The sequence below is a fragment of the Salmo salar genome, chromosome 05 (genome assembly GCF_965601325.2).
Source record: "Salmo salar chromosome 05, fSalSal1, whole genome shotgun sequence".
Classification (NCBI taxonomy): domain Eukaryota; kingdom Metazoa; phylum Chordata; class Actinopteri; order Salmoniformes; family Salmonidae; genus Salmo; species Salmo salar.
The window spans coordinates 10,151,566-10,163,804 of NC_138295.1; the positions used below are offsets into that span (position 1 = coordinate 10,151,566).

Genomic DNA, 12,239 nt, shown 5'->3' on the forward strand with positions numbered 1-12,239 from the left:
GTGGGGGGTATTACAGTGATGTGTCTGTGTGTGGGGGGGTACTTACAGTGATGTGTCTGTGTGGTGGGGGGGTATTACAGTGATGTGTCTGTGTGGTGGTGGGGGTATTACAGTGATGTGTCTGTGTGGTGGGGGGGTATTACAGTGATGTGTCTGTGTGGTGGGGGGGGGGTATTACAGTGCTGTGTCTGTGTGGTGGGGGGGTATTACAGTGATGTGTCTGTGTGGTGGTGGGGGGGGGGGTATTACAGTGCTGTGTCTGTGTGGTGGGGGGGTGGGGGGGGATGTAATAGAGATGATATGGTTCCTTATGTTTAATCAGACTCTTGCCCCAGTGATTTCTTTTGGGCTGGATAAACCTAATCCTTTCAAATATGGAAAATGTAGAATTGGTATTGGAATTTGTTTTGCTTTATATCATTAAAATGGACATTACTCCAACTCTCAACACAGCTTCAGTCTTCAAGACTGGACATCTGAGAAGGAGAAAGACAGAGGAGCAACCAACAACCTGTCTGAAGCTGGCTCTGGAATCCAGTACTACCAACAACCTGTCTGAAGCTGGCTCTGGAATCCAGTACTACCAACAACCTGTCTGAAGCTGGCTCTGGAATCCAGTACTACCAACAACCTGTCTGAAGCTGGCTCTGGAATCCAGTACTACCAACAACCTGTCTGAAGCTGGCTCTGGAATCCAGTACTACCAACAACCTGTCTAAAGCTGGCTCTGGAATCCAGTACTACCAACAACCTGTCTAAAGCTGGCTCTGGAATCCAGTACTACCAACAACCTGTCTGAAGCTGGCTCTGGAATCCAGTACTACCAACAACCTGTCTAAAGCTGGCTCTGGAATCCAGTACTACCAACAACCTGTCTGAAGCTGGCTCTGGAATCCAGTACTACCAACAACCTGTCTGAAGCTGGCTCTGGAATCCAGTACTACCAACAACCTGTCTAAAGCTGGCTCTGGAATCCAGTACTACCAACAACCTGTCTGAAGCTGGCTCTGGAATCCAGTACTACCAACAACCTGTCTGAAGCTGGCTCTGGAATCCAATACTACCAACAACCTGTCTGAAGCTGGCTCTGGAATCCAGTACTACCAACAACCTGTCTGAAGCTGGCTCTGGAATCCAGTATTACCAACAACCTGTCTGAAGCTGGCTCTGGAATCCAGTACTACCAACAACCTGTCTGAAGCTGGCTCTGGAATCCAGTACTACCAACAACCTGTCTGAAGCTGGCTCTGGAATCCAGTACTACCAACAACCTGTCTGAAGCTGGCTCTGGAATCCAGTACTACCAACAACCTGTCTGTTTGAAGCTGGCTCTGGAATCCAGTATTACCAACAACCTGTCTGAAGCTGGCTCTGGAATCCAGTACTACCAACAACCTGTTTGAAGCTGGCTCTGGAATCCAGTACTACCAACAACCTGTCTGTCTGAAGCTGGCTCTGGAATCCAGTACTACCAACAACCTGTCTGTCTGAAGCTGGCTCTGGAATCCAGTACTACCAACAACCTGTCTGAAGCTGGCTCTGGAATCCAGTACTACCAACAACCTGTCTGTCTGAAGCTGGCTCTGGAATCCAGTACTACCAACAACCTGTCTGAAGCTGGCTCTGGAATCCAGTACTACCAACAACCTGTCTGAAGCTGGCTCTGGAATCCAGTACTACCAACAACCTGTTTGAAGCTGGCTCTGGAATCCAGTACTAGCAACAACCTGTTTGAAGCTGGCTCTGGAATCCAGTACTACCAACAACCTGTTTGAAGCTGGCTCTGGAATCCAGTACTACCAACAACCTGTTTGAAGCTGGCTCTGGAATCCAGTACTAGCAACAACCTGTTTGAAGCTGGCTCTGGAATCCAGTACTACCAACAACCTGTTTGAAGCTGGCTCTGGAATCCAGTACTACCAACAACCTGTCTGTCTGAAGCTGGCTCTGGAATCCAGTACTACCAACAACCTGTCTGAAGCTGGCTCTGGAATCCAGTACTACCAACAACCTGTCTGAAGCTTGCTCTGGAATCCAGTACTACCAACAACCTGTCTGAAGCTGGCTCTGGAATCCAGTACTACCAACAACCTGGCTGAAGCTGGCTCTGGAATCCAGTACTACCAACAACCTGTCTGAAGCTGGCTCTGGAATCCAGTACTAGCAACAACCTGTTTGAAGCTGGCTCTGGAATCCAGTACTACCAACAACCTGTTTGAAGCTGGCTCTGGAATCCAGTACTACCAACAACCTGTTTGAAGCTGGCTCTGGAATCCAGTACTAGCAACAACCTGTTTGAAGCTGGCTCTGGAATCCAGTACTACCAACAACCTGTTTGAAGCTGGCTCTGGAATCCAGTACTACCAACAACCTGTCTGTCTGAAGCTGGCTCTGGAATCCAGTACTACCAACAACCTGTCTGAAGCTGGCTCTGGAATCCAGTACTACCAACAACCTGTCTGAAGCTGGCTCTGGAATCCAGTACTACCAACAACCTGTCTGAAGCTGGCTCTGGAATCCAGTACTACCAACAACCTGGCTGAAGCTGGCTCTGGAATCCAATACTACCAACAACCTGTCTGAAGCTTGCTCTGGAATCCAGTACTACCAACAACCTGTCTGAAGCTGGCTCTGGAATCCAGTACTACCAACCTGTCTGTTGTTAGAGGAGACAGAGAGGAACTCCAGTACCACCACCAACCTGTCTGTTGTTAGAGGAGACAGAGAGGAACTCCAGTACCACCAACCTGTCTGTTGTTAGAGGAGACAGAGAGGAACTCCAGTACCACCACCAACCTGTCTGTTGTTAGAGGAGACAGAGAGGAACTCCAGTACCACCAACCTGTCTGTTGTTAGAGGAGACAGAGAGGAACTCCAGTACCACCACCAACCTGTCTGTTGTTAGAGGAGACAGAGAGGAACTCCAGTACCACCAACCTGTCTGTTGTTAGAGGAGACAGAGAGGAACTCCAGTACCACCACCAACCTGTCTGTTGTTAGAGGAGACAGAGAGGAACTCCTGTACCACCAACCTGTCTGTTGTTAGAGGAGACAGAGAGGAACTCCAGTACCACCACCAACCTGTCTGTTGTTAGAGGAGACAGAGAGGAACTCCAGTACCACCAACCTGTCTGTTGTTAGAGGAGACAGAGAGGAACTCCTGTACCACCACCAACCTGTCTGTTGTTAGAGGAGACAGAGAGGAACTCCAGTACCACCAACCTGTCTGTTGTTAGAGGAGACAGAGAGGAACTCCAGTACCACCAACCTGTCTGTTGTTAGAGGAGACAGAGAGGAACTCCAGTACCACCAACCTGTCTGTTGTTAGAGGAGACAGAGAGGAACTCCAGTACCACCACCAACCTGTCTGTTGTTAGAGGAGACAGAGAGGAACTCCAGTACCACCAACCTGTCTGTTGTTAGAGGAGACAGAGAGGAACTCCAGTACCACCACCAACCTGTCTGTTGTTAGAGGAGACAGAGAGGAACTCCAGTACCACCAACCTGTCTGTTGTTAGAGGAGACAGAGAGGAACTCCAGTACCACCACCAACCTGTCTGTTGTTAGAGGAGACAGAGAGGAACTCCAGTACCACCAACCTGTCTGTTGTTAGAGGAGACAGAGAGGAACTCCAGTACCACCACCAACCTGTCTGTTGTTAGAGGAGACAGAGAGGAACTCCTGTACCACCAACCTGTCTGTTGTTAGAGGAGACAGAGAGGAACTCCAGTACCACCACCAACCTGTCTGTTGTTAGAGGAGACAGAGAGGAACTCCAGTACCACCAACCTGTCTGTTGTTAGAGGAGACAGAGAGGAACTCCTGTACCACCACCAACCTGTCTGTTGTTAGAGGAGACAGAGAGGAACTCCAGTACCACCAACCTGTCTGTTGTTAGAGGAGACAGAGAGGAACTCCAGTACCACCAACCTGTCTGTTGTTAGAGGAGACAGAGAGGAACTCCAGTACCACCAACCTGTCTGTTGTTAGAGGAGACAGAGAGGAACTCCAGTACCACCACCAACCTGTCTGTTGTTAGAGGAGACAGAGAGGAACTCCAGTACCACCAACCTGTCTGTTGTTAGAGGAGACAGAGAGGAACTCCAGTACCACCACCAACCTGTCTGTTGTTAGAGGAGACAGAGAGGAACTCCAGTACCACCACCAACCTGTCTGTTGTTAGAGGAGACAGAGAGGAACTCCAGTACCACCACCAACCTGTCTGTTGTTAGAGGAGACAGAGAGGAACTCCAGTACCACCACCAACCTGTCTGTTGTTAGAGGAGACAGAGAGGAACTCCAGTACCACCACCAACCTGTCTGTTGTTAGAGGAGACAGAGAGGAACTCCAGTACCACCAACCTGTCTGTTGTTAGAGGAGACAGAGAGGAACTCCAGTACCACCACCAACCTGTCTGTTGTTAGAGGAGACAGAGAGGAACTCCTGTACCACCAACCTGTCTGTTGTTAGAGGAGACAGAGAGGAACTCCAGTACCACCACCAACCTGTCTGTTGTTAGAGGAGACAGAGAGGAACTCCAGTACCACCACCAACCTGTCTGTTGTTAGAGGAGACAGAGAGGAACTCCAGTACCACCACCAACCTGTCTGTTGTTAGAGGAGACAGAGAGGAACTCCAGTACCACCAACCTGTCTGTTGTTAGAGGAGACAGAGAGGAACTCCAGTACCACCACCAACCTGTCTGCTGTTAGAGGAGACAGAGAGGAACTCCAGTACCACCAACCTGTCTGTTGTTAGAGGAGACAGAGAGGAACTCCAGTACCACCAACCTGTCTGTTGTTAGAGGAGACAGAGAGGAACTCCAGTACCACCAACCTGTCTGTTGTTAGAGGAGACAGAGAGGAACTCCAGTACCACCAACCTGTCTGTTGTTAGAGGAGACAGAGGAACTCCAGTACCACCAACCTGTCTGTTGTTAGAGGAGACAGAGAGGAACTCCAGTACCACCACCAACCTGTCTGTTGTTAGAGGAGACAGAGAGGAACTCCAGTACCACCACCAACCTGTCTGTTGTTAGAGGAGACAGAGAGGAACTCCAGTACCACCACCAACCTGTCTGTTGTTAGAGGAGACAGAGAGGAACTCCAGTACCACCACCAACCTGTCTGTTGTTAGAGGAGACAGAGAGGAACTCCAGTACCACCAACCTGTCTGTTGTTAGAGGAGACAGAGAGGAACTCCAGTACCACCAACCTGCCTGTTGTTAGAGGAGACAGAGAGGAACTCCAGTACCACCACCAACCTGTCTGTTGTTAGAGGAGACAGAGAGGAACTCCAGTACCACCAACCTGTCTGTTGTTAGAGGAGACAGAGAGGAACTCCAGTACCACCACCAACCTGTCTGTTGTTAGAGGAGACAGAGAGGAACTCCAGTACCACCAACCTGTCTGTTGTTAGAGGAGACAGAGAGGAACTCCAGTACCACCAACCTGTCTGTTGTTAGAGGAGCCAGAGAGGAACTCCAGTACCACCAACCTGTCTGTTGTTAGAGGAGACAGAGAGGAACTCCTGTACCACCAACCTGTCTGTTGTTAGAGGAGACAGAGAGGAACTCCAGTACCACCACCAACCTGTCTGTTGTTAGAGGAGACAGAGAGGAACTCCAGTACCACCAACCTGTCTGTTGTTAGAGGAGACAGAGAGGAACTCCAGTACCACCACCAACCTGCCTGTTGTTAGAGGAGACAGAGAGGAACTCCAGTACCACCACCAACCTGTCTGTTGTTAGAGGAGACAGAGAGGAACTCCAGTACCACCACCAACCTGTCTGTTGTTAGAGGAGACAGAGAGGAACTCCAGTACCACCACCAACCTGTCTGTTGTTAGAGGAGACAGAGAGGAACTCCAGTACCACCACCAACCTGTCTGTTGTTAGAGGAGACAGAGAGGAACTCCAGTACCACCAACCTGTCTGTTGTTAGAGGAGACAGAGAGGAACTCCAGTACCACCAACCTGTCTGTTGTTAGAGGAGACAGAGAGGAACTCCAGTACCACCACCAACCTGTCTGTTGTTAGAGGAGACAGAGAGGAACTCCAGTACCACCACCAACCTGTCTGTTGTTAGAGGAGACAGAGAGGAACTCCAGTACCACCACCACCCTGTCTGTTGTTAGAGGAGACAGAGAGGAACTCCAGTACCACCACCAACCTGTCTGTTGTTAGAGGAGACAGAGAGGAACTCCAGTACCACCACCAACCTGTCTGTTGTTAGAGGAGACAGAGAGGAACTCCAGTACCACCACCAACCTGTCTGTTGTTAGAGGAGACAGAGAGGAACTCCAGTACCACCAACCTGTCTGTTGTTAGAGGAGACAGAGAGGAACTCCAGTACCACCACCAACCTGTCTGTTGTTAGAGGAGACAGAGAGGAACTCCAGTACCACCACCAACCTGTCTGTTGTTAGAGGAGACAGAGAGGAACTCCAGTACCACCACCAACCTGTCTGTTGTTAGAGGAGACAGAGAGGAACTCCAGTACCACCACCAACCTGTCTGTTGTTAGAGGAGACAGAGAGGAACTCCAGTACCACCACCAACCTGTCTGCTGTTAGAGGAGACAGAGAGGAACTCCAGTACCACCAACCTGTCTGTTGTTAGAGGAGACAGAGAGGAACTCCAGTACCACCACCAACCTGTCTGTTGTTAGAGGAGACAGAGAGGAACTCCAGTACCACCAACCTGTCTGTTGTTAGAGGAGACAGAGAGGAACTCCAGTACCACCAACCTGTCTGTTGTTAGAGGAGACAGAGAGGAACTCCAGTACCACCACCAACCTGTCTGTTGTTAGAGGAGACAGAGAGGAACTCCAGTACCACCAACAACCTGTCTGTTGTTAGAGGAGACAGAGAGGAACTCCAGTACCACCACCAACCTGTCTGTTGTTAGAGGAGACAGAGAGGAACTCCAGTACCACCAACCTGTCTGTTGTTAGAGGAGACAGAGAGGAACTCCAGTACCACCACCAACCTGTCTGCTGTTAGAAGGTTGTTACATAACCATGAGAGGAGGATTCACATTCAGAAGGTAATAATGACTATGTGTGGGCCGATGGCAAGTGAGAGGGAGTGAGAGAGGGGAGAATGAGGGAGAGGGGAGAGAGGGGAGAGAGAGATACAAAGAGAGGGAGGGAGGGAAAGAGAGAGAGAGAGAGAGACAGAGGGAGGGAGGGAGGGAGGGAAAGAGAGAGAGAGAGAGAGACAGAGGGAGGGAGGGAGGGAAAGAGAGAGAGAGAGAGACAGAGGGAGGGAGGGAGGGAGAGTATTTTTTGCCGTTTTCATTTCATCTAAATGCGTCGGCCGTGCAGCCGTTTTGGAAGAGAGGAAGAGAGGAGAGGCTTGCTCCTGCCCTGCAAGCCAATTCTCTCTCCTCCGTGAAACGAAACGAGATGAATGTTCTCATAGCTACAGGGAGTTGGCATGACGTCAGTCCTCATCCTCTCTCTGTCTCTCTCTCTGTCTCTCTCTCTCTGTCTTTCTCTGTCTCTCTCTCTCTCTCTCTCTCTCTCTCTCTCTCTCTCTCTCTCTCTCTCCTGTCTCTCTCTCTCTCTCTCTGTCTCTGTCTCTCTGTCTAAGTCTCTCTCTGTCTCTGTCTCTGTCTCTGTCTCTCTCTGTCTCTCTGTCTCTCTGTCTCTCTGTGTCTCTGTGTCTCTCTCTGTCTGTCTCTCTCTCTCTCTCTCTGTCTGTCTCTCTCTCTGTCTCTATGTCTCTCTCTCTCTCTCTCTCTCTCTCTCTCTGTCTCTGTCTCTGTCTCTCTGTCTGTCTCTCTCTCTCTCTCTCTCTCGCTCTCTATCTATCTATCTGTCTCTCTCTCCCTCTCTGTCTGTCTCTCCCTCCCTCTCTGTCTGTCTCTCTCTCAATTTACTGTTCTGTTCTGTTCATTCTTTCGTGTTTTGTTCATTCTTACAGTTTTGTTACACACTGAGTGGCTGCCTGTATGAAGCAGTGTTTTTTTTACGGATGAATGCAAGTGTATGTGGAATCAGAGTTTTGAAGTAACATCACCCTTTAGAGAGATAAAGGTGGCTTCCATGGAAATCCAGGTCAGAGACAGGGGGAGGGAGGTGAAGAAGGGGGTGAAGAGGGGGGGGGTGAAGAGGGGGGAGGGAGGTGAAGAAGGGGGTGAGGAGGGGGGGGGGGTGAAGAAGGGGGTGAAGAGGGGGGGGGGGTGAAGAAGGGGGTGAAGAGGGGGGGAGGGAGGTAAAGAAGGGGGTGAAGGGGGGGGGTAGGGAGGTGAAGAAGGGGGTGAAGAGGGGGGGAGGGAGGTAAAGAAGGGGGTGAAGAGGGGGGGAGGGAGGTAAAGAAGGGGGTGAAGAGGGGAGGAGGGAGGTGAAGAGGGGGTGAAGAGGGGGGTAGGGAGGTGAAGAAGGGGGTGAAGAGGGGGGTAGGGAGGTGAAGAAGGGGGTGAAGAGGGGAGGAGGGAGGTGAAGAAGGGGGTGAAGAGGGGGGGGGGTGAAGAAGGGGGTGAAGAGGGGGGGGGTGAAGAAGGGGGTGAAGAGGGGGGAGGGAGGTAAAGAAGGGGGTGAAGAGGGGAGGAGGGAGGTGAAGAAGGGGGTGAAGAGGGGGGGGTGAAGAAGGGGGTGAAGAGGGGAGGAGGGAGGTGAAGAAGGGGGTGAAGAGGGGAGGAGGGAGGGAATACTGGTTGACATACCAGAGGACCCCCACAGCCCTTTCATCCTAGCTGCATCCTCTTTAACCAAAACTAACTTCCACATCCCTTCCTCACGGGAAGTACTATGGTAATTCAGCTGATGATGTTTTTATCCAGGCCGACCTATAGCATTATAGTGATTCAGTACACATGGTCCACACAGGAATCAAACCCCACAACAACACGCGTCTCACTGTGTTTCCAGCATCAAGCCCCAACCAACCAACTAACACACCATCTTACCACACAAATCTTATTTAAGGACAAATGTACACTCAGATAAATGAAATGAAATCTTCACAATAAAATCCACTGGAAAAACCATGTCAAATGCAACAATGAATCCAATATGAATTCAGTTGGGTAAGGAGAACAGAAGTCTCCCCTCCAAGCCTCTTCCATAGCAAAACATTGATACAGTGTTACATAAGATACAGAGAGAGATCCTGTTCATACCATGTCTGTGTACCTCGTGGTTTTCTCCAGCACGGAGATTGGGACCCCTATATAATACACTACTTTTCACCAGGGAACCATAGGGCTCTGGTCAATAGTAGTTCACTGTATATGGAATAAAAAAAATTAGTGCACTATATTTTGGAAAAGAGTGTCATTTGGGACTCGACCCTAACATTGTGTAGTGGAGCTCGATGAAATACCCAGGTGATTACCATCCTTAGTCCAGGCGTGCATTATTAACCACATGTCTACGTCATCACTCATGGTCTGACGGGGGGGGGGGGTAATTTACGTAGCTGATGATGCGCTCCCCCTCGCGCTTCAAAGTGAAGTGAGGCTCGAGCAAGATAACTCTCCCAAAGGAGCGCGCGGCGCAATCACGTTGAAAATGCGTTTGTATTAGGAGAGAAAAGGGAAATTGGGAAATATCTCTGTTTTTTCCCCCTTCGTCTTCTTGACTTGGCGTTATAACGCGCCGCGCCGCATGTCAAATAAAATGATAGCAGTCAAGTAACTGAAAGACAAGACGCCACAGCCTCGACCGTCCGTCTGCGCAAGGATGTCAGTACAAGTGCGCCAGTGAGCGTGTGTTTTGAATTCAAATGGGAACCAACACACATCCACCATCCATGGCCGAAAAAATGGTAAATGCAAAGCCTGAGACGGAGCTTGAGCCCACTGAACGATAGAACACTATTCAACACGAGAATCAATTCATCATCAGACTCCGCCGCGTCGTTACCATCATTTACCATAATGCAGAACGTGACATGCGTTAAGTGCCCTTTTCAAACATGGATGACAATGCGTTATAGGTTTCTCTATACGAATCTACTCAGCCAGGCATACTGAGAAACATATAAGGAGGACGATATTAATGCACGTACCATATTGACTTCAGACACCATGTCTATGCTGGCTATGTCTATATTCATCCCCACTGCCACCGGCGCACCTGTGAAGCGAAGAAAAACAGCTTATTAATAAAAGGAGAAGGGGATTATTTCTTTACCTATTAGAAATAAGAATTTGGTGACCGTTATTCTATAATGTGGTACCGTTATTCTACCAGTAGGTCGCTATCTATGATAGATCGCCACGTTCTCTCATCAATGTACATGATAAATGTTTTATGCAGTCTTAATGATTATCATCGTCAATTAAAATGGCTATAATCATCAGCATCATCATTTGGAACTCCCTTTATGATTTTCGTTTCAGACAGAACGGTAGGCAACCAGAAGTTCAATAGGCTGCGAATAGAATCGATCAGCAAGTTAAGAGACCCTTCTTCTGCACACAGAATAGACTAGCATGTCGTATTTCATCATTTGAAGGTGGTACATTGGAAAAGGTTTTTGGTGACGGGGGAAAAAAACGTTTTTATTTGGATGGTAGGCTATTACACTGTAATATCACTGTAATTGGAGACGTAGCCTAGTCTATGGATGGAACATTGATCATGAGGGGAAAATTGTACCAGAGGTTTTTGCAGCAATTCATTAAACATGTATAGCACCGCGCGTCATAAATGGCATCAAACATGACATTCATCATCTCGATTTGCTTTCCTTTTGTCTTTCTTCTTACCTCCGAAATCTGGCCTCAGCCGAATGTCGTAGCCTTTCATCAGTCTGTCGACGGTGTCTTTAACCAGCGGCATATTACTGGGATCCCTCAGATCTTTGGCGCTGAGGGGAAAGACAGAACAGAAGGGGATCGGCGTGCAAATAGCTACTTAAAGACAAGATACAGCGGGGTGGCGTGTTAAATAGCCTAGGATACATGCCATGCAATGGAATTGAATAATGCGCGTAAAAACACAAATTCTAATTTACCTTTGCGCACAGCAGATAAAAGTAAAAAAGAACGAAAACGTTAAAATTCCAGAGTGGTTTTTCCTGAGCTTCCCCATCGTAACAGTTTTGATGCGAGTGAGGAGAACGCACATCCAACTTACTCCAGAAAGCTCCGAGAACCCAATGAGGAGCGCATGCGTACATCCTACCAGAAGATCAAACACTGGCTGGTGATGATGGTGGATGAGCCGTTTCCATTGCTGAGAAACAAATTAAAGGGACAAGTGGATGGATGAGCGTAATGAAGAGAACATCTTATGCCATCCCGACCCGACCACTAGAACCTAACAGCCGAAATACAATTAGTATCGTTCCAGCTTAATCCTTATATTGGCTTATGTTGATAGTTTAGAGAACTTTGCAATGAACAGTGCAAACCAATTAATACAATCAATAGGATATAGTGTATTATATTAAAATCAATAGGATATAATGTATTATATTAAAATCAATAGGATATAATGTATTATATTAAAATCAATAGGATATAATGTATTATATTAAAATCAATAGGATATAATGTATTATATTAAAATCAATAGGACATAGTGTATTTTATTAAAATCAATAGGATATAATGTATTATATTAAAATCAATAGGATATAATGTATTATATTAAAATCAATAGGACATAGTGTATTTTATATTCAAATCAATAGGATATAGTGAATTACAGTATTAGACATTGTCAGACTCTCACAAATTTAAAGTCAACAAAGTTTATTGTGTCAAATGTTGTGACAATCATTCTAACTTCTCATAAGACGTTCGTAGCAAGACACACATCACATCAAGTCAGACTATATGATAACATTAATAAAACGTATGTTAATATAAAAACAAGTACAATAATAACAATAGCCAACATTTGTCTTGCACATCACGTGTTTAGAATGAAGGGGGGGGGGGGGGGGCAGCGCCATTGAAACCCCTTCCAATCAAAACGGGATTAAAAATGTTTACCTTGCACATATAACCATATGTGTTACACAGCCCTGGTTTAGAGCAGATCAAGTCATTGACTCAATTCAAACATTGCTGGCTATGACCAATAGCCTCATAGTCCTACCTATAATAAAAACATCCAGATATTACATCCAACTCTAAATGTGATCCCAGAGTGTTTTAAAGAGGCTACAGGAACACAGCAACTGTTGAAATATCACATCAAATAGAAAATAAAAAGCAATACAATATAAAAACAAGGTAATCCCCAGGTTCTGTGCAGGCAGTGTTTTCAGAGGCCTGTCT

At 47.6% G+C, this 12,239-nt stretch overlaps 1 protein-coding gene across 1 annotated transcript in view; it reads right to left on the bottom strand.

Moving 5' to 3' along the window:
- LOC106592285 (gamma-aminobutyric acid receptor subunit beta-2) overlaps positions 1-11,126 on the bottom strand; it is a 113,658-nt gene extending 102,532 nt beyond the window's left edge. Inside the window, exons 1-3 of the mRNA XM_045717878.2 lie at positions 10,967-11,126; positions 10,719-10,819; positions 10,016-10,083 (exon numbers count right to left, since the gene is read on the bottom strand). Of these exons, the coding sequence (XP_045573834.1) occupies positions 10,016-10,083; positions 10,719-10,819; positions 10,967-11,079 (282 nt within the window). The 5' untranslated portion in view covers positions 11,080-11,126. The remainder of the gene's footprint in view (positions 1-10,015; positions 10,084-10,718; positions 10,820-10,966) is intronic.
- Positions 11,127-12,239: the final 1,113 nt, after the last annotated feature.